This window comes from Scleropages formosus, chromosome 21 (assembly GCF_900964775.1).
Source record: "Scleropages formosus chromosome 21, fSclFor1.1, whole genome shotgun sequence".
NCBI classification, from domain to species: domain Eukaryota; kingdom Metazoa; phylum Chordata; class Actinopteri; order Osteoglossiformes; family Osteoglossidae; genus Scleropages; species Scleropages formosus.
The window spans coordinates 3405154-3428736 of NC_041826.1; the positions used below are offsets into that span (position 1 = coordinate 3405154).

Below are 23583 nucleotides of genomic sequence, written 5' to 3' on the forward strand. Positions count from 1 at the left end.
CACTACTGAAATGCTGACTGTGTTTAGGAATCGTATGTATTTGTGAGAGAGAGTGTGGGCATCTCTCTCTCTCTCTGTGTGTAAACACTTGAGGAGTGCAACCTGTCTCCTCCCACTCATGCCCCTTGTTCCCTGGTTAACTTGCAGGCACCAACCCATGTGCCAGGAGCAATGGTGGCTGCCAGCAGTTGTGCTTCTACCTCGGCAGCGGGAGGAGGACATGTGCATGTGCCCATGGCTACCTGGCTGAGGATGGCTTGAACTGCCATCGATACGATGGCTACCTTCTCTACTCGGAGCGCACAGTCTTGAAGAGCATCCATCTCTCAGACGAGGGCAACTTGAACTCACCTGTGCAGCCATACGAGAACCCAGCATACTTCAGGAATGTCATCGCTTTGGCCTTTGATCACAGACAGCCTTCTCTCGGCACCAATCGCATCTTCTTCAGCGATGTTCATTTCGGCAACATCCAGGTCATCAACGATGATTGGTCTGGGCGGCAAGTCCTCATCGAAAGCAAGTGTTTCCTTTTTCTTCTCTATTCTGTTGCCCTGTTTGTCCCAAAGAACCACCTTTTCTATACCTGCTGTTTGCAAGAGTTGAAGGAATTTAACTGCTTATAGAAGTAGGGCATGCCAAGTTTTCTAAACTTCATCATTTGAGATTCATTTTGCCTCCTTAACTGTGCAGGTCAGTGGATGGATTATGTTTTCACGCTGGGCCTTGTTTGGTGAAGATATTTGAAATTGCATTACCTTTTTCTAGGGCTGCCAAGTTCCTCACTAATTCTCCTGTCTGCATTATTGTTTTCTTCCACGCCCTTTGATCAGGGGAAACCATGCTTCTTGATTCTCAAGTTTTTCTGATGGCAAGCCCTAATAGGAAGACAATCAAAACATTACAACAGGGCCCATCTGCTTAGTTGATAAGGTGCTTCTGAAGAACATCTGATGCAATTATTTTCTCAGTTTTGATTGCATATGTTTGACAGCTTCTGAGACATAGGTGTGCTTTCTTGCATCCAAAAAGCCACTGCTGTGTTTATAGGAGTTTATTGCTGACCTTTCAGTGTTAATCTAGTGTTACCTTAGTGGCCAGACTGTTGTATCACTGCAGTTAAACTCATCGCTCAAATATCTTCTTGCCTGAATAGATTAAAAAATCTTTCTTATAGGTTGTATTTACTACTCTGAGTGTATGTATGTGTACGATGTGCTAGGTACATATGTTTCTGTGCATTTGTGGTTATGGTTACATGTGAGAGCTTAAAAGAAAATGTGTGTGTCTCTTTGGATGAACAAATTGCGTGCGTCATGTTTGCCTTCACTTAGTGTTTGAAAGCAATTAATTGCAGCACACTGCTAAGAATGCTTGGGTAAAACTGAATCATCTTTTTCATTTTTTTTTTCTTGAAATAGCAAAGCACTTCATCTCTGACACCCTCTAACTTGGAGAAAGTTATTAGGAGTTTTCTCAGAACCTCCGTCTTATGAATAAACCACAACACGCTTTTTTAAACAATTTCTTTATTTGAAATAACATTGCTAATACTAATACACTCTTCCTAGTGTATTAGTTTAGGTTTTAGGCATATAGTGTTACTGTGGTCAGCCTTGCTGGTGTACCAGTGTCATACATGGTTGATGGTAGTTGTTAAAAACGTTGTTATACTGTCAATAAATTATCTCTGAGTGCAATACAGGGTGCAAAATAGGTCTGGCCCTAAGAATGGAAATTTAATATTGTATGACAATAGAACTTAATATCTATGAAGAGAGTCTCACAAATTTGGAGACTGATAGATGTTGAAACATAGTTAAAATGTTTCTGTTGAACAGTAGTCATTGTGGAACATGTAATTAATCTAAAAAACATGCAGTTATTAATGACTAATTATTGCAGTGTTGTGTGGTGTAAAGCATCCAAGTTAAGTTCCGTGGAGGGTTTTAAATCGGAAATCACATATTGTATGTTATATCACTCGATCCTATTGTACACCTTCTGGTACTAAATATGTACTTCCAACAGATTTGTAACCTCAACACTGATGATTTAGCCCTGCCTTGTACAGTTTTGGAAGTTACTAAAGATGAAATTTAGCCACAGAACATTTTAAGAAATTACTACAACTTTACAAAAAATTTGCTTTGCAAAGGAGCAAAATCCAGACATCACAGTCATAGCTTAATCAGGCAGCCTTAGGTCACTTTATATTGCTTTACGATCTTGAGCCTGTCATGGTATGGTGCATCATTTGTTGGTTTAACAAGAACCTTCTGCATATCTCATGTGAATATTAGACATGCCACATGAATAGTGACCTACATAATATATGTTAGACCCACTAACACCACTGTGGAGCCCGCACACACACACACACACACACACACACACACACACACACACACACACACACACACACAAACACATTGTCTGAACCGCTTGTCCCATACGGGGTCGCGAGGAGCCAGAGCCTAACCTGGCAACACAGGGCGTAAGGCTGGAGGGCCAGTCGAAACACTTAGCTAAAATCAACTAATGGGCTTATCTTGCTAAAAGGGTCCCTTTTTGGACTGAATATTTAATTGATTGTGTTGTCACCAGGTATGTTTTCTAGGATCTGAAATGAATACAATATCCTTGCATCTCCACTTACAGCTCTATAATACATTCCTGTGACATTAGGTTTATGATATCACAGAACACTGCAGGCAGATGTTTGATTACACTTTGCAAGGCTAAGTGGTAAAGTAGTGAGCCAGACTATAGTTCAGCAAGGCATAATAACCTTGACTGTTGTTCCAAATCAGTCCTTATTCTCTATGCATTTAATCAAACTCCTGGCATCCCAGTGTGGCACTGTGGCAGTTCAAACTTGGCATGGTCCTTACATAAGGGTGAGGGAAGACTGATTCATAGATTAGAAAGAATTTTTCCTTTGCAATGAGAATACCCCCCTGAGAAAATGGGCAATATCATTCTAGAGCTCAAGACATGCCTCTAACCTTGTCAGGTTACATGAATTTTAAAACAAACCAGATGAGAAAATTGTCAATGATTATACTGAGATGTCCTTCAGCATTTTCCGTCACAATGGTGGCAGATGTGATAATTTAGCAAAAATGTTGCTTGCACTAAATGTTACTTTAATTTCTTTCTAAATGAGTAATATTTTTTTTTTAACTTCCTTGAGGTTTTCAACAATATCCTGCTAAAATACTGAGAACTCATGGCGCTGTAAAGGCTAAAGAGAAAACTGACATTTTTATAGTATGAAAAAGAAAACATCAACTCATGTTGTCTTCATCTTTAATTTTCACTTCCTGATGTGGCAACATGGAAGAACCAAAGTTTTTCATCTTTTCTGTATCACAAAACAGACTTGGAGGAAGGGCAGGGAATGAATCCAAGTGTCGAAATTTATTATTAGAAGGGTAGCTCAAGCACAGTGTCGATATACGAAGAAGCAGGTCAGGACCAATAAAGTCATCGTGGGCATTGTCTGGATCGTGGTCAGGTATGTTCAGCATTGATGCCGGGATTGGAGTTATGGTAGCAAATGTAAGACGCTCTCGCGGGATAAGCAGGGTCTATGCCAGGCAGGAGTTCTCTGGATCAGTATTAGAGCATAGTTAAGGATGAAGCAGGGTCAATACCTTAGTCGTAGAACAAGATTAAGTGTGAAGCGTGGGCTTCAGGCTAGTATGCTCTTACAAGATTCTGCACCTTCTCAGTGGTAGTCTCCTCCTATTTATTCTGAACCTAAACTTTGTTCAAGTGTGCTGGCCTCCTCTCATGAGTGCGTGAAAGTCTACAACTATGACAAGCACATGAAAAAAGAAACAATAATGAGAAATGTCTGAATACCATAATTTTACATGAAATATTTTTATAATTTATTGTTCAAGTGGATTGGAATTTTTCACCAATTTTGTGCATTATTTCACATTTTTTTTCCATATTTAACAATAAGGATAATGTTGGGCTGCTCTAAAAAAAAAAGAAAAAAGTTATTTTACGAAAGCATACACATTTCATTTCAGATTATTTTAACCCACGAGCATTAAAGTTATGATATCTTTAGTGAAAACATTATTTTATTTCATTTATTTTTTTTAATTTCCATATGTCTCTAAAACATGAAGGGCCATTATATAACCTATTTGTTTGTCAAAATCATTTTGCTTTTTGCTACTTTGTTTGAGACCATGCAGTTCAAATTACCACAAATTTAATTTTTTATTGGTTCATGAGATCAACTGATTAGCATCTTTTGATGCTGTACTTTAAATCATGCTGATTTTAAAATACACTTGATTACTTCTACATGTCAGAATCTGATTTTTTTTTTTTTTTTTTTTTTTATCATTTCAAAATCACCTCTCTGAAATTAAAAACTCAGGTTCAAAAAATAAAACATTAGAATTTGGTGAGTGCAGCTGTAATGTTTAAATTTGGACCGCAAAATTTTTCTTTTTCTATCAGAATTCCAAGGAACCTTCAGGGGTACCCAGGAATAGCAAACGTTCAGAATCGAATTAAAGTACTTCCGGCCAATCTTAAGATAAGTCGTAGGTCAACCAGAGGGGTTTGTAAAGTAAAATAGATTTCAAAGAAGCTCTAAAAAAATCTTGAATTTCTAATATGCACACACTGGCTGAAGCCACTTTTCCCAAGCGGGGTCGCGGTGAGCCTAACCCAGCAACAGAGGGTGTAAGGCTGGAGGGGGAGGGGACACACCCAGGATGGGGTGTCAATCTCTCACAAGGTACCCTAAGCAGGACTCAAACCCCAGACTTGCCAGAGTGCAGGACCCGGTCAAACCTGCTGCGCCATCGTGTCCCCACCATTTAGAATACAATAAAAAATTATTTAATATAATAATATAATAAATTATTATAAAAAATTATCGTAATTTATCATTTTTTATTTAATGAATAAACATCTGCACCTTTTAAAACTTTATTTCAAAGAGAAGGTATGGAGGGATGCTTTGGAGATATTATAGATTCCTAGCAAAACGTAAGACAGTATTTTGTTGTGACCACATCCTGGCCCATGCATTGATTTAGCTAGATGTTTTAACAACCACTGGTGAAAACAATTCAAATAGCAGACGCAGTCTTGTGATAGGAATGACTGACCCAGATACTACATTCATTCCACAGTGCCTTCCTATAGTTTTTACTGGAGCTTGATAATACAGCTGTGACACTGTAGAGCTAAGTGAGGACACAGAATACAGAATCTGTACAGTCTTTAAACATTCAAACTGACTGGACTAGTGGTGTCTGTTACCAATAACATAATTTCAGGAACCCACAATCATTTAGGTTAGGGTAGTTTTTTTTTTCCCCAAAACAATTTAGTGACATCACACTTCTTTTTCTGGTACTTGAACGTTCTTGTGCAAGTTTTTGTAAGAGCCGTAGCTCCTCCATTACCACTACAACATATTGACATGTAGTACCATGGGTTTGAAAGCAACTAAGAAGAACGCACAGGCAGCATTCATATTATTATTTATTCGATCAAAAACACAGAGGGAAATACTTTACTCGGTCCAAGGACCCAATTCCATCAAGGACGTACACCTCAAACTACTTTTCCCAGCCTGCTTAGCACCCCCAGGCTTTCTTTTCTCCCCAACTGCCAAACATGGTCACCCCTTTATTTTGCCCACAAGTCGCCCTAGTGGTTGAACACCTAAATCACATTTTACCCAGAATGCCACTATTTGCAATAAACATTATCCTGCTCAAACTCGTGGTAATGCGGGTCGTTACGATATAGTAAAATTATACTAAAATCTTTTCTGCTTTAGCTTTGTAAAACTGGTTAACTTACGAACAAGGCATTTGTTTTAGGGGGAGCTGCCAACGTGTATTTTTAAGAATTTCTGATTTTTAATAAGCTTGAAAAACATATTTTTGGCCCTCCTTACCATTTTCTGTGTGATTACATATTTACAAGCGTCTCCCTCTGACTCATGAGTTGTCCTGTGACTGACCAAAGAAAGTCTAAATACATGAAGACTTACAACGTATTTGCTCTGTCTTGAGGATCCTGAAGAGTTTCTTTGAATTATGACATTGAAATTTGACACTCCAAATTCAAATATTTGAATTTTGACATATTGAATTTCACTTCCCGAGTTTGGGTCTCAGAGAATTCAGTGGTATTTTCAATTCAAATTCTCTTGATTCTCAACTGACACCACACCTCTGGGGGTTTAAAAGCAACTCACTCCTGCTGAGATGTAGAACTATAGAGCATTGTTGATCACATCTGTCATGTCCTGCCATGTCAATGTCATGGCAGCAGGACATTGTGAAGGGGTCTTTTCTGAAGAACATGCCTGAGATCAATCTTTTAGATATTGTCCATGAATCTAGTTTCAGAACAAAATGCTGCAAAATGCTGCAAAATGATGTGTTGATGTCACTTTCCGCTCTACCTGTTGTCTACGTTCTGTGCAGAAGCCATTTGCAGAGAAAGAAAAGCGGCAGGGCTCCTGATGTATTGCATGCCTTTACGTGTGCTACGTTGGGTAAGAGCTCTGTAATGGCCACACATTTTATTCCAGCTAAATAGGGCCAATTTTACTGTCAGAAATGACTACTAAAGTATCGCATCTCTTGTGTTGCTTAGCAGATGATGGGTTAAATTACCCACTCCAAATTTTTCAGGTCAAGGCAGGAATTCCTAGGACAGGAAAACAATCAGTTTTTATATCCTTTGGCACTTAATTTTAGGGCTACTACTGTGGTTATAAATATTTCATATTAAGCTTTTGATTACTTTTATTGAAATGTTTTCCTTGTTGAATACATTATTTCATAGAAGATTTGGTGGTAATATTTAAGTCAAAAGATTTTCATGCCTAGATCAGTAAACCTGTCAGGTTTTGCATTTGACTCAAGTTCCACAGTCCAACATGAAGGTCCCTAACATCTTTAAGCTGCAGTCGATTTGATGTGTTACATAGTTAAGGAAGTGGTAATTGCATTTATAATTTCTCACTCTGGCTCCAGGAATTCTGTCTGTGCAATTAAAAGTCACATAGATTTAAGCTCCAACACAAATGTCAAAATATGGGCTCTCTGTTTATTCTTAGAAACACTGGTTTGGTACATTGCCAACAGTGATGTGCACATGACAATGATTTTAGATAATACTTCCTACTTGTCTCAGTGGCATTGAAGGATTTGGTTAACTGCCCCTTTAGGCTGCAAAATGAATAGCAAATTGGTTGCTCTTTTGTTTCTTTCTTTTTTTTCTGTGTCATCCTCACAGCATCTTGCATATGTTGTTGGTTGCTACAGGTTTCATGCTTTTAAAGCATTACTGCCAGTTCTGCTGCAAGTATTACACATGACAGATTGACTATAGCTTTCTTTTGATTTTTATTATTACCGATAAGTTTTCTCTTTCACCATGATAAGGTTAATAAGAGGCTGTTGAGAAGGGTAAGCTCCTGTCTTATAGTGTTAACATTTTCCCCGATTCTTGCAATCTCTGTGGACGAGAGTTCAATACATTCATTCATCCCTCACTTCAGCTGTGAATGTAGTTAGAATGCTACTTAATCTCTTTTCTTTTCATGTTATTTTGGTGTCAGAGCTGAAAGGACAAAAGCCCCCTTTGTAGACTCCCTGATGGGCTTCCAGATCCTTTATTTTACAGAATTAGATATGGGATTTATTTGCATTTTTGTTCTGGAGACAAAGGACTGGAACCACATTGTTCATAGACTTATTCACCATTGCAACCACACAGAACCATTAGCTTCAATTATGTACCAACGTCAAATGAATTTTGCACCTCCACAAAGCACTTACCTCAATTAAAGATTTGAATAATTTAAGAAAAGTTAAATAATTTGAATTGATATATGTATTTTAAATGTAAGTCACTCATGGTGCAAATGGACATATCCTGCCAGAGCCATACTAAGATCTGATGACATGGAAGCTAATGTGAGGCAATTTCATGCCAGCTCCTTGTTGAATGCACCCCTGCCAAAAAGTTAGAGTTGCTCAGATGGTGAAAAACTGAGCACCTCCTCGAAAAGAGAAATAAATGTATACATTTGCACTCAGTCATTAAGAAGGGCGAAGATGTTAATTAACTGTATTTCTCTAATTAAGTTGTGTGGTCTCTATAAATTCCTCCTGGGCATCTTGAACGATTTTCAGTGCACAGAGCTGTCAGAGCCTTTTTATTGGAAACAATTAATTAGACATTGGCTCCTACAGTTTGTATTCCCACAGATGTTATTGTTGTTGTAGATTCAATGGGTGTACTCCATACGCTATCGCAATCATTGGCCACCTGTAAGCTATTATAAAACTATTACAGCACTTAATAGATAAGAAACACTGTCGTCGTCAGTGATTCAGTGTTGGAAGCACAAGTTAATGTACAGTAGGAAACCAAGTAAATAGGTCCCTGCGAATCTGTCAGATGTCCACATATAAGTGGTTGCAAACAGAGAGGGACATGATGTTTCACCAAACATTTAATTTCATGCCTTGCCTCATGGGGCCACGTGACCTGTCGTATGAAAAGGCAGCAATATTTTTGAAAAGAAGCATGTTGAAGAAACAACACTCTACCTGTTGATGCATTCAGTCAGGATGGAGCTGTTGTGTGCAAAAAAAAAAAAGAGAAATCTGAGGGGGGAGAAAAGTTTTTACATTCATTTTTGAAACAGTCCAAGGAAGTGAGAAAGGTTTAATTTTGCATGTAATAATTCTGTATTTGTTTATATGTCCTGTTGGATAATTATGAACTATGACAGCTATTCTTCTTCCTGTTAGTATGAGACAAAAGGCATTGCTTTGTTTAGTTTTATTTCTTGATTTTGAAATTATTAAAAGGAACAGAGGAACAATGCAAATTTTTCAACAATGGTTTAACAGGAAGGGTTCTGTAAGCCTAATCAATTTTCCTGCCAACCATAACACTAAACTCACATTAAAGAGTTTTGTGATTAGGCTGGCAAAAATCACAAGTTCTATTGTGTTATTGTTCCATTGTTTGAAAAGCATTAGGTAGAACTCATTGGCTTTGCATTTGCCTTCTGAATTCTCAGATGTAAAAACTGAAGGCACCATGAAGCAACAGGTACCTATGGAAGCAGACTTGTAGATGGTACATGTCCCTCAAGGGATCTTCCTCTTGTACCCTCCACTATGTGCTTACTAATGTAGACAGGCAGGTGGTTTCATGCCAGGAAGGGTCCATTGACAAGATGCTTAACTTGATTATACCAGTAAAAGTCCACTGATGTTTCAGGATTCTCCACTGATTGAGGACTTCCTTTAGGCTCCATCAATAAATGTTTTCTTCTTTTATGGCTTGATAAATCTAGCTGTCCCTACAGCAAATATCCTTGCTCAGGAAAATACGACTGGTTGCACTTACTGCCTGCCGCTCATTTCTGTAGAATGAAATCAGTCTTCATTAGCAGTAAAGCTAATAGCAGAAAGGATCAGGCTGTTGCAGATGGGATCACACTACAGGTCCTTTCCATATACCCAGTGTGTTCCTTTTTCATTGTTCAAATGTTAATTGGTCTTCCACCCAACACTTACTGATCTCAGTCAGACTTGCTGGGACCATGTAAGCCTTATGTTAACCTCTTTGGGCTTATATCCTGGGATCACCATCAAAAAAAGCATACATTCATCAGAGAAAAGCCATGTCTGCCTCACTCATTTTGAACCGCAAAAATTCAATGTAAGGTCAAACCTGTAATAGAAAAACACATTTCAATTCCCATTCCTTCTGTTGCACAACGGTCTCTTCAGTAAGGTGACAGATATTGACATTCCATTAGGGTTCTGTCAAGAAGACCTGTCATTAGGGAAATAACTGTTATTAAGCAATTAACAGAGCAACAGTTTCGGCTTAATGAAAAAATCGTACACCTATAAAATCAATTTGTAACAAACTCTAAATGCTTCCCAGAGGAAGTGAAGATGCATTCTTTTAATGTTCCTTCATAGTTAATAAGAAAAAAAAATTCCAGAGCATTTTAGTATATATCAGAGTGTGACAACTGGATTAAATATCTATTAGTTAACATTTACATGTATATTTATTTAGCAGACACTTTCTCCAAAGTGACTAGTTCTGTCAGATGTGTCTATAAGATGTTTTTTTTTTTTTTATTTTTGCCCAAAACCATTCCTCACATCATGTCTGCTTGCTGTGTGCAAGTGGAAGGTCTGTCTGGTAGAGCCTGGATAATGCGAGGAGACAGCTGACTCCTTTGCCACTCTGTAGCTCCCACTAATTGAGCTCCAGGCAAACTTGGATCCGACACATCTGACCGAGAAGAACGAGGGAGATCCATCAAAACCACTTAGATGCGAGGCAGCAGGAGAAGGATAAAGATTAATGGGTTCGCAAATCAGGAGCATGTTCACATATTACACACCTGCTTACAGTATTTCCCATATAGAGGTGTGCAGGTTGAAAGAATCCATATTATGTACACGATATACACAAACAAAAACATCATTGCTGTTGGTCTTTCAGGCAGTATTTTTGCTTGAAAACTTAAAAAAAAAAGAAAAAAGTTATTGCTTTATGTAGTGCACTGGCATCCCGTAGCAAGCTCTCCAGCAGCTGGAGTCGCTCATATTTATGCTTATTCTTTGGTGTCTTGTAGAGGTAAACATCTCACAGTAGTTTACAGTCTTTTGAAAAAATGTTTCCTTGGGGTCTTCTTGTTAGAATGAGGCGGTCGTAAGGGGTGCACACAGGGAAATAAATTGCGCCATTGTCCTTGGTAAATGCAACACTGTCGGCTCCTCCAGGTCCAGAAAACCCACCTTTCCACTGTTAATCTCCCTGCACAGTTTGATTCCTTCATACCTGTCTGGCCTTGTTACCTTCTGTCCCAATGAGCTGGCTTCAATTCTCAGTGTTTCCAAGTCACCTTGCAGCCTCCCTTTTCAAAAGCTTCTCATTTCTCATAGTTTTTCCCTTTATAGATATTGAATGGGCTCAAACAATGTATCTTTTATTATAATCTTAAAATCATAAAAATGTGCACTCACCTCTCTGTTTGGTTGACCAGAAAAGATGCTATGAAGTGTGAATACAGTGTCATAGAAAAAGCAGATATACTTTGTTGTAGTCAAGAGCACTGAAGTTTCTTTCCTCGGCACTGACCTTTAAAACCACACAAAAGTTTTGGCATCTTCGCAGTCTTACTAAGTGAATCTGAAATATGAGTAATCTTCTTTATCTTTGTTACCTAAAGGCTTTATACAAAGAGCATTTCTATCTTCCTTTCTTCTGCTGCACTAAATACCAAGCTGATGAAAAGTACAGATATTTCAATGCCTTCCTAAACTTACCTAATCCCTGATTGAGTAAACATACCGCAGTAACCATTTCTAATGTCATAGCTTGAGGCAATACTTACAGTTCTTGGCTGTGGTGTTTCTACATCTCCCTCCAGATGTGGGTTCAGTCGAGGGCCTGGCCTACCACCGGGCCTGGGATACCCTGTACTGGACCAGCTCCACCACCTCCACCATCAGCCGGCTCACCATTGACCAGAGCCGGCGGGGTGCTTTCAGCAGAGAGGCTGTCGTCAGCATGTCTGAGGAAGACCACCCACATGTTCTCGTCCTGGATGAGTGTCAGAAGTAAGACCCCCCATGGCTGTTCCTTTAATGGCTAATGCCCCAATCCCCACTCTCTCCTGTGAACCTCTTATATACCTGGTGTCTTTTGACCTGTGTTGTTTCACTGATGCCCAGTTGGTGGGCTTCTTTCAAGACTGCTTCTTGAAAGTTGATGGGCTCTGTATCTTCAAATTTTATGGAATCCAAGCCCTTCAGTCAGTTAAGCAAAAATATCCATAAGGGGACAGTTACCAACACAACAGCGCAGTAAATCATTTCCAGGCAGCCAGTAGCTCTGATAATTTCCAAATAACATTTAAGTGCGATTCTTTTCTATTGACCATTGTTCCAGGCCTCAAAAAAGTGGACTGCAGCCATTGATCTGTTTTACAGTTTGTAGCTGCTCAGTCAAATACAATGGTAAACTGTGTATGTTTCAGCTATTAATAGAATCTCTATTCTCAGTAACTGTTTAAGTAAATGAAGTCCTCTAGTAACAGTAATATTCTTCTCTTTCCTGCATGAGCAGAGCAGGTTTGAAAAAATGTGAACCTAAAGAGCAGCAAAAGCAAAAGATAGCCTAATTTGTTTGACCATTCCATTTCAGAGGAATGAAAACATGAAATTAGAGACAGAAATGTAATTTTACAAAAGCCAGGCTTTAATGATTTTATTCCACAACAGCCCATCTAAATAGTACATTGGTACTGACCAGGATATGACTAACGTTACAATGTGATGTTCTGAAATTGTGCTGACCTTTGGCTTGAGTGAGCCAGAGCTATTGGACCACATTAAACTTACAACCTTAAGAGCATATCCCAAGTTAGTCATTTGGCTGGTTTTCAAACAGACTCCAGAAGCTTTTGGTTAATTAAAGATTAACTTGAAATGATTAATACCTGTACATTCTATTACAGCAGATGCCTGTTAGGCTACTATATATTGTAATCAGTTTATCAGCTCACAAAATGCCCGGAAACCACATCTAAAGTCCTCTGAGGATGCTCCTAGACTTTCATTTTGATGCAGGGTATAGAAACAAAATATTTCAAAATGCACAGTCATACTGCTATGGGGTTTTATGGGCATTGCAGCACCACTGAATCACTGAATTGTGACTCAGCTGTTCATATTATATAAACTACATTATCAGCCTGTATAAACCCACTTTGGAGATATAGTGCTACGTAGTGAGAGAATTATGTACGAGACAGAATATCAAGTCTACTTGTGTTGGTGGTCACAATTCAGCCAGAAAATCTTTCTATATTTTCACAGATCGTTAAAATTGGCCAACTACATTTTCTCAGAGATTTCAAGACAGTGTGTGCTATGGATTAAACATTATTAATTTATGCAAATATGTTATAGTCGTCACTGGAAATGCTACAACCTTCAAGAAGGTAAACATGCATTTAAAAGTGGTGTTGACCCATGAAGGCTGGGAACTTACTGAAAAGCTTTGTAGTCTTGTTATGAAAATCGGCCGCCTCGATTTTTAATGGTACAAAAGAAGATGACACAATTTAACATCGGCATCAGAACAAATGGCTCAATACGGGGAGCTTGCAGGTTCAACGTGTGCAGGAATAATTTAAGCATTCTAGTCATACAATTCTATGGTTTTAGAGCATGTTCAAGGGTAACACCTAGGTCCCTGGGTATCTAGGTGTTAAAGAATGAAGCAGAGAACGATACATCCATCCATCCATCTTCCTCCGCTTATCTGGGACCGGGTCGCGGGGGCAGTAGTCCAAGCAGAGCCCCCCAGACTTCCCTCTCCCCGCACGCCTCCTCCAGTTCCTCTGGGGGAACCCCAAGGCATTCCCAGGCCAGCTGGGAGACGTAGTCTCTCCAACGTGTCCTGGGTCTGCCCCGTGGCGTCCAGGGAGGCGTCCAGGAGGCATCCGGAACAGATGCCCGAGTCACCTCAACTGGCTCCTCTCGATGCAGAGGAGCAGCAGCTCTACTCCGAGCTCCTCCAGGGTGACTGAGCTCCTCACCCTATCCCTAAGGGTGCGCCCAGCCACCCTGCGGAGGAAACTTATTTCTGCCGCTTGTATCCGCGATCTCATTCTTTCGGTCATGATCCAGAGTTCATGACCATAGGTGAGGATAGGAACGTAGATCGACCGGTAAATTGAGAGCTTCGCCTTACGACTCAGCTCCTTCTTCATCACAACAGACCGGTACAATGACCGCATTACTGCGGACGCCGCACCGATCCGTCTGTCAACCTGCCGCTCCATTTTTCCCTCACTCATGAACAAGACCCCGAGATACTTAAACTCCTCCACTTGAGGGAACAACTCCCCCCTAACCCGGAGGGGGCAATCCACCTTTCTCCGACTGAGAACCATGGCCTCGGATTTGGAGGTGAGGCTTATCCCCGCCGCTTTGCACTCGGCTGCAAACCTCTCCAGTGCATGCTGTAAGTCTTGATTCGATGAAGCCAACAGGACCACATCATCCGCAAAAAGCAGAGACAAGATCCTGCGGCCACCAAAACAGACACCCTCCGTTCACTGGCTGCGCCTAGAAATTCTGTCCATGAAGATAATGAACAGAATCGGTGACAAAGGGCAGCCCTGGCGGAGTCCAACATGCACCAGGAACAGGTCTGACTTACTGCCGGCAATGCGAACCTACCTCTTGCTCCGGTCATACAGGGAACGAATAGCCCGTAGCAGCAAGCCCTGAACCCCATAATCCCAAAGTACTTCCCACAGGATGTCACGAGGGACAGGGTCAAATGCCTTCTCCAGGTCCACAAAACACATATGGACTGGTTGGGCAAACTCCCATGAACCCTCCAACACCCTAGTGAGGGTATAGAGCTGGTCCAGTGTTCCATGACCAGGGCGAAAACCGCATTGCTCCTCCTGGATCCGAGGTTCGACTATCGGTCGGATTCTCCTCTCCAGTACCCCAGCATAGTCCCCGGCCTCAGCTTCCTCTACGGAAGGCGTGTCGGAGGGATTGAGGAGATCCTCAAAGTACTCCTTCCACCGCCCAAGAACATCCTCAGTTGAGGTCAGCAGCGCACCACTTCCACTGTAAACAGTGTTGGCGGAACACTGCTTCCCCCTTCTGAGTCGCCGGACGGTTTGCCAGAATCTCTTTGAGGTCAACCAAAAGTCTTTCTCCATGGCCTCACCGAACTCCTCCCAGGCCCGAGTTTCTGCCGCGGTGACTGCCAGAGCCGTGTTCCGTCTGGCCTGCCGGTACCCGTCAGCTGCTTCAGGAGTCCCATGAGCCGGCCAGGCCCGATAGATCTCCTTCTTCAGCTTAACGGCATCCCTTACCTCCGGTGTCCACCACCGTGTTCGGGGATTGCCGCCGCAACAGGCGCCAGAGACTTTACGGCCACAGCCCCAAACCGCCGCCCCGAAAATGGAGGTGTGGAACACAGTCAATTCGGACTCAATGTCCCCAGTCTCCTTCGGGACCTGGTTGAAGCTTTGTCGGAGGTGGGAGTTGAAGACCTCTCTGACAGGGGCCTCCGCCAAACGTTCCCAACAGACCCTTAGTATGCGTTTGGGCCTGCCAGGTCTGTCCAGCTTTTTCCCCCGCCATCGAATCCAACTCACCACCAGGTGGTGATCAGTTGACAGCTCAGCCCATCTCTTCACCCGAGTGTCCAAGACATATGGCCGAAGATCAGAAGAAACGACTACAAAGTCGATCATCGACCTCCAACCTAGGGTGTCCTGTTGCCAAGTGCACTGATGGACACCCTTATGCATGAACATGGTATTTGTTATGGAAAAACCGTGACTAGCACAGAAATCCAATAACAACTCACCGCTCGGGTTCAGATCAGGGAGGCCGTTCCTCCCAATCATGTCCCTCCAGGTGTCACTGTCGCTGCCCACCTGGGCCCTAAAGTCCCCCAGTAAAATGACAGAGTCCCCAGTGGGAGCGCTTTCCAGCACGCCCTCCAGGGACTCCAAAATGGCCGGGTACTCCACACTGCCGCTAGGCGCATAAGCACAAATGACAGTGAGAGACCGTTCCCTGACCCGAAGGCGCAGGGAGACGACCCTCTCGTTCACCAGGGTAGACTCCAACACATGGCGGCTGAACTGGGGGACTATTAATAAGCCCACACCCACCCGCCGCCTCTCACCCTGGGCAACACCAGAATTGTGGAGAGTCCACCCTTGGTCGAGAAGAGTGGTTCCAGAACCCAAGCTGTGAGTGGAAGTGAGCCCGACTATATGTAGATGGTATTTCTCAACTTCCTGCACTAGCTCAGGCTCCTTCCCCGCCAGTGAGGTGACATTCCAAGTCCCAAAAGCCAGAGTTGGCGCCCGAGGTTTGGGTCGGCCGGGCACTCGGCCCCCACACCAAACGCACCGGCCCCTTACGTCCTCTCCGGCAGGTGGTGAGCCCACCGAAGAGCGGCTCTGCGTCTTGGCTTCGGGCTGAGCCCGGCCAGGCCCCGTGGGCATAGACCTGGCCACCAGGCGCTCGCATGCGAGCCCTCCCCCAGCCCCCAGGCCTGGCTCCAGGGTGGGGCCCCGGTGACCCCATACCGGGCGGGGTAAACGAGAACCTTTATTTAATAGTCATAAGGGGGTTTTGAACCGCGCTTTTTCTCGTCTGTCACCCAGGACCTGTTTGCCTTGGGAGACCCTACCAGGGGCATATATCCCCAGGCAACATAGCTCCTGAGATCATTCAGGCACTCAAACCCCGATACACTCTGTTAATATATATGCAATATATATATCGTACATCTCAGGAAAAGTACAATTTATGCATTACATTAAGAGAAAGAGAGATAGCTGCAGACCTGAAAGTCTCAAGCAAACCTAGTTTGTTTCCTACCACTTGCTGCACTGAGGTTCATTGTTTGAGTAGGTGCATAAAACACAGGACAGACAAATCCAGATGTCCTCCCACCATTTTTTTTTTTTAAATATTAGAAGATACACAAGATATATATGCAATTTATTAAGTACCATTGTATATTTTATGTATTTTATAAATATATATGTTTATTTTTTCCATTTGTTGAAGAGTAAAAAATGGATTTTAAGTAAAAAAATAATAATGGTCACATATAACTTGATGTTTCTGTCATCAGTAATATGGGACTGTCTTACTGTTATGTTAATGATGATACTCTTTCTCTCCCCTATCTCTTCTCTTTTTTTTTCTTTTATGGCATTAGTTTGATGTTTTGGACTAATTGGAATGAGCAGCACCCAAGCATTATAAGATCGACACTAGCAGGAAAAAACATGCAGATTATTGTGAGCATGGATATTATAACCCCTAATGGGCTGACCATTGACCACAAGGCTGAGAAGCTCTACTTCTCTGATGGAAGTCTTGGGAAAATCGAAAGGTGTGAATACGACGGGTCACACAGATATGTGAGTAGAAGTGCTTTGCTTTTTCTTTTCAGACTTCAAGACATTAAATATCTTGTGCATTCGCCACTGTGTAAATGTTAACATTAAGCTCTCAAGACATGGGTAGAGTAATTTTCTATATATTTCAATGAAATTTTTGATAGGTATATACATTTTTTTAAAAAAAGAAATACATACTGTCCTTGCCTGAAGAACTTTGATTTTTTTTTTTTTTTTAAATAAACTCATTTCTTTGTTGCTCCTGTTCAGTTATCTCTAAAATTGCCCCAGTGACTCGTTTGTCTGATAAGAAAATGTTATACATGAACAATTTATAATTGATCATGTACAAACTGTTTTAAGGTGTACCTTAATATCTTCTATTAACACTTGGTGCTTTCTGACTACTCAGTATACAGGGACTTATTTGCTGTTGTGTTAGAAGATAGAAAAACCTCAAAGATAAGGTGCTCATCAGGAAGAAAGTAAAATGGTAAAAAAAAAAAAAAATGACTACAGGTATAGACATCACTATTTAGTGTGATTGATAAACTTGCTTCCAGCTAGTAAGACACAAAGAGATCAGAAGCTGCAGTATAAACACAAGGCTTACCTTATTTTTACGACTTATTGTTATGACTGCAGAGATTCCAAACTAAGAGAATCTTTAATCTGCAGTATTTATTTACAAAAAAAAGGTTATGCACAGCCCGCTGGTTTCTGTAATGTCATTTCCATTTTAAAATCTTTATGGGTAACCCAAGGTCATTTGAGCCTTCAGCCAGATCAAAATGCTTTACCACCAAAGCAATTCCATTCTAAAATTCAATACAAAAGCTAAACCTGCCTTCACTAGTGACCTTTTAGAACAAGCTTTCGGCATTTTATGAAAATCTTTTCTCTCGTATGTCTTTGTTTTATGGGTATTTTTCTTTCTGGAGTGGGAAAAAGTCTTGAATAATGACTCATCAGACTTAATATATTGTAAAAATGATACATTATTACAAATAAGGGACAGAGAGACTGATATAACAAAGCTGCAAAAATTATATAATAATTTGATGACGTTATGAGTAATAAAAATGGGTACTTTAAATTGTTTCACTGCATGAGAGTTTAAACTTGTATCTGAGTAACTGCAATGTGCACTTGTTTTTATTTATTTGTTTATTCATTTGTGTGTTTATTCATTTATTTAAAAAGGTATATGCAGCATGTGGTTCCTATTTTCTTATAATTTGACCTCATGAATATCACCAACATATAAAAAGTGGTATACTTTTGTGATTATTTTATGAAGCTATAATTAGTCGTGAATTGTACATTTAACACATTTTATCAACAGGATGGATTTAGGGTGTGCAGTAGTCTGAAACATTGTAGCCTTTGTTACCCCTCATGATAGTGAAATTTTGAAAACTAAATTTTTATGCTGAGTATAATTGAACAATTGAGAGTAATGTTTTGGTGTCCATTTAAACCCAAAAAGCCTCTTTCTCAATGTAATCCATTATTTCCAGTTCTTCTCAGCCTAATGGTTTCTAAGCTGTCATCCAATCAATATCCATTTTAATGGTATTGCTATGCCACTTGGTACATGCTTTAGTATTTCTAAATCTTCACTTTCTAACACGCAAGATTTGTACGTCAAGGCTCTGAAGTGTAGGAAGAGCTGGCCAGAACATACTGAAAACAAGCATCCCATGACATAGGAACCATTGTGTCTATGAAATTAATTATGCACAGAAGCATCAGTAACTGAATCCAAGCACTGGATGTGCACCATTCCCTATTTGCAGAGGGGATAAGCCACACAGGAATTCCACTGAGCAGTACTGAGTAATTTTCTGTGTACACCTTTCCTGACCTGGCTGGCCTATCTGATGCACTTGCTGTAACCCCTTTGGACCCTATAGTCACTTCTGATTGGACCTACTTGACTTTTTGATGCACAGGCACAAAGCTACTTCTGCAGTCACATCTGTCTTGACTTGCTAAACTCTGACAGACTCAAATGCCCTGACCCTTATCTCTCCTGCAGTCTCACCTGTGGTGACCTGCTTAGATCTCACAGATGCTTCTTTCATTTACCTGAAAGGTGGCTTGCCACTCCTTCCCCAAAGTCAAGAGTGTTGTCTCCATTCCTGTCTAATTGAGCTAGTAAAAAGTCTGACAGCTGACACTGGCTGGCCTGTGGCCTCCCAATTAAAATACAAGGAGCGAAGCAAAGCCCGTGGTGATCAGCAAAGCAGTTGGTGGCCAAGCAGTATCAGATTAACATGATTGCACCCATCAATGATTGTGGCAGAGTTGGCATGTGTGCTGAATTGGGGGCCTCAGGCTTCTGAGAGATGTTCCCTGTACCCCATGCCAGGATGCTGGGTGAATTTCAACACCCTGCAGGCCTTGGAATGGCCATGAAAAAGATTGTGACCAATTTGTTCATTGCACAACACTTTGCAAAGTCGTTTTCACTCAAGTGTGAGCTTCTTAATGCCTCTGTCCCGTGATGAACTCTATAGAATGCTCTCAGTAATGGTCTCAGATTCTACTGAGGAGAAAAACAGTAGGACATTTGGCAAGTCCCCTGCTAAATGTAACATGAGACAGGAATCAAATATAAATAAAGGCAATAGCTGTAAAAGCTTTCAAATAAGGCTGAGGGGGTGGTGGAGCGGAGGGAATGGCTGGTGCTCACTGTGTGGCGGGTCCGGGGTTTGGGTCCTGCTTGGGGTGCCCTGTGATGGACTGGCGTCCCGTTCAGAGTGTTTCCCCTCCCCCTTCAGCCTTGCGCCCTATGTTTAAGGGATAGGCTTCGGCTCACCGCGACCCCACTCGGGACAATCACTTGTTGACTTTGATTGGTTGATTTTCAAAAAAGTTCTTGTTCACCACAGTTTCTTTTTTTTTTTTTTTTTGTCTTACCAATATGTTGTTTATTCATTTAGAAAGCATATGTCTACCCATCAGTTACATAGCATAGTAATAACTGATTTTTTCCTTTCTAAACCATACTAAAGCAATCCTCTGGGTTTGCATCAACAAGTCAAGTTCACAAGTTAAGTTTAACACACAAAATTATTGTTTTTGTTACTATAGCTATCATTTTGTTTGGCCCAAGAATAACAGTAACATTTTCACTCCTGGTAGGCAGCGTACACTTAGACCAGAGTGGTACAGTGTTGCACCGACTGGCCTGAAACTGATATCCTGGTAGACTCCCTGTAGTGCTGCTCATCCAAAGCTTCATGCTGAATCGGGAGTCTGTTTATAACCAAGGCAGCCATCGCTAAAATGTGACACGTCCTCAGACAGCTCTAAAAGTGTAATGCAAAGGTAGGAGGCAGACATACGTAGGAGTCAGTATCCGATATGGCGTCTCCTGACTGATCCTCTCGTCTCGAACCCCTCTGCTCTGTAGGGTGGCAGAATTAGCATACGGATAAAGACTTGCCCATGACAGGGATAGCCTGGGGGACTCGCTTTTGACACATCACCGAGGTAGATTAGGGTCTGAGTGTCTAACTTGTTGACGTGCCGTCTCCTATCCTTTTAGATATGGTGCACTTCAGGATGTGACATTCTAGACTACTACCAGTAGGACAGAAAAATTACGGTGAATATAGCGTTTAAGAACTTGTGTAATTTAATGGAGGAGGGGAAAAAATGTTCAGGGTACACACAGCCAAGAAAATCAAAGAAAAAGGGAAGGGTACAGAGATGCTGTGAAGGTTGTGATGCTCAAAATAAGTCCCATGGTGACAAATTGTGCAAGCTATGTGATGCTTGTTTTTTTTTTTTTTTTTTTTTTAAAGTTGCCTGTCTATTTTAAGTGTAGACCTGTTTACTGCTTGCTGTTTCATAAATATGTTAAAACGTTTGTTTTCTTGATTTGGTAATGCAGATATGAGTTTATGAGTCAGGCAATATGTACAGAGAATTTTTTTAAAAATATTCTTTGATCAACATACCTTTTTTTCCATAGAAAATGAAACAAAAACACACTTTTCTTTAATGAGGCACTTCCTGTCCATCAAGTAAAAAGAAACCTTTAGCACAAACAGCTTAAAATACCTATGAGGAAGAAGTAACCATCTCTTCCCAAATGTTCCTTAAATGGATGTTTCAGCTCAGATATATCTCATAGGGTAGTTTTTCATACTTCCATACCTCATCTCTGGGGCATAATGATGTCTGCATATTTAGTCTATGTTATTACATTTATTCTAGAACATCAAAATAAATAAATAAAAATCATAAGTATTATGACATGCTTTAATGCCAATGAAAACAAACCATGCATTTTCATTTTCTGTATGTACAAGCAATATTTTCTGGTGCTGAATACACCTGGAATTAAAATTAGTCCTTGGATCAGACTGCAGACAGATGCACAGAAGCAATATGCTTTTGAATGAAGAAAAGTATATTATGATCCAAATATGATGAGTTGTTACTGTTCTTCTGACAAGGTACATGAGGAAATTTGCTCAGCTTTGGTAGCTAGTGTAGATGAATTAAGCTTATGAAGAAACATTGGACTGAGCAACATCATCCAAAATTGACCATTCCACAGAATTCCCAGTGAAAATGTATTATATTAGGCTTGAGCACTGCTAGACTTTAGTCTCCCTTGGCATGTTTCATTCTGTTTTTCCAGCAGCTGCATAAAAAATTATAAATTTGGAGCAAAAACTATAATCTGATGTGTGTGCCCATGTTAGCGCCTCAACTTCAGTGGCATCAGAGACTCTGGGAAAGTGACTAGGCAAAGAGAATTTGAAAAACAAATGTTTAATGCCAGGTGTAGATAGGTAGGTAGGGCCTTATGCAGCAACTGTTTTATGTGATATCAGTGGTTACTCCTATCATGAAACTGTGTGAAAATTCAATGCTGTCAACAGATTTTTTTTTTTTTTTTGGATTGGAACATCTATGACTTTGATTAACAAGTGTCTATTATTTCTGCGGGGGTGCGGTGGGGCAGTGGGTTGGACCGGGTCCTGCTCTCTAGTGGGTCTGGGGTTCAAGTCCCACTTGGGGTGCCTTGCGGTGGACTGGAGTACAGTCCTGGGTGTGTCCCCTCCCCTTACGCCGTGTGTTGCCGAGTAGGCTCCGGTTCCCCGTGACCCCGTATGGGACAAGCAGTTCAGAAAATGTGTGTGTAGTATTTCTGTGTTGTGCAGATCTTTTCATGTCTTAGCTCTCTAGTTGCTTGTGTATGTATATCAGTGTGTTTGTTTTAATGTTAAATGTGCACATCAGAAGGGGGGCACGGTGGCGCAGTGGGTTGGACCAGGTCCTGCTCTCTGGTGGGTCTGGGGTTCAAGTCCCGCTTGGGGTGCCTTGTGACGGACTGGCGTCCCGTCCTGGGTGTGTCCCCTCCCCCTCCGGCCTTACGCCCTGTGTTGCCAGGTAGGCTCTGGCTCCCCGCGACCCCGTATGGGACAAGCGGTTCAGAAAATGTGTGTGTGTGTGTGTGCACATCAGTATGCAGTTTGGTATGTACTGAACCTTTGGACAAAATCAAACAACTTTTTTTTTTTTTCTTCAAATAAATACCAGGATCTTGAATTAAAAGGGAAGAAAATTTGTATATGAGAATATTGAAATATTAGGCTGTAGTATACTTGAGCTTGTGATTTGATTAAGAATTATTTATTTATTTTTCTTTTGCCATTGGTCCGGTAGTGACTGATTTTTGTATGTCTCAGTCCTAATTATAAATGCTTTTCTGCTCCGTTCAAATCATAGGTCATTGTGAAGTCAGGGCCAGGAACCTTTTTTGGCCTGGCAATTTATGGAGACTTCATCTTTTGGTCAGATTGGGTGCGAAGGGCTGTGCTACGCTCCAATAAGTATACAGGTGGAGATATGAAAGTGCTTCGAGCCGACATTCCTCACCAGCCTATGGGAATAGTGGCAGTGGCTCCAGACACCAACAGCTGTGAGTATTCACCCATGAACCAGTGCACCATAAGTTTGTCTGTATCAGGGTTTACTCTTATTGTTTTTCTTTTTTATATAATTCCACCAGTTTGTTCCCTTTTGTCTATGTATGAGGAATGTCAGTATTCAATCATTTTCAGGAATTTAATTCTATAAATCTATAAACTGTTTAACATTTGTGTGACCCAGCTGTGTATTGTTTGATAACATTTTGGGACCTTTCCTGAGTGATTAATTTTGTTCTAAATGATTTTTGTTGTGCAAATAATTACAAATAAAAAATATCCTTCAATTAGGAAAATGTTCCAATTGTGAAAAGTAGGGAAACCACTGGCTGTATTAAAAGAGCAATTATAGCATGTGTTGTTCCACCCGGTAATATACATGGAATATGTACTTTAGGAAAGTTTATATTTTTGCCTCCTTTTTGGATGTCCCAGTTTCAAATTCTGTTTCAAATCCTGAAAAATTTTTGGGAGTCATTTTGCATCTGTAAGTTCTCTATTCCTTGGCTTCATTTGGAAACTGAAATATGTCAATCCTGAGGAAAAAGAAAAAACAAAATCAGAAGTGTTGTTCTACTGGTGTCATTTGCCTTTGCTCCAAAACTTGCTTCA

General features: G+C 40.9%; 1 protein-coding gene across 5 annotated transcripts in view; it reads left to right on the forward strand.

Annotated features, from left to right (window-relative positions):
• Positions 1-23583, forward strand: part of LOC108924287 (low-density lipoprotein receptor-related protein 1B-like) — a 368874-nt gene that overhangs the window by 255050 nt on the left and 90241 nt on the right. For all 5 annotated transcript variants that reach the window (XM_018735562.2, XM_029247286.1, XM_029247287.1 and 2 more), the window contains 4 exons: positions 148-519; positions 11483-11672; positions 16834-17038; positions 22772-22964. In XM_018735562.2, coding sequence (XP_018591078.2) covers positions 148-519; positions 11483-11672; positions 16834-17038; positions 22772-22964 — 960 coding nt within the window. The remainder of the gene's footprint in view (positions 1-147; positions 520-11482; positions 11673-16833; positions 17039-22771; positions 22965-23583) is intronic.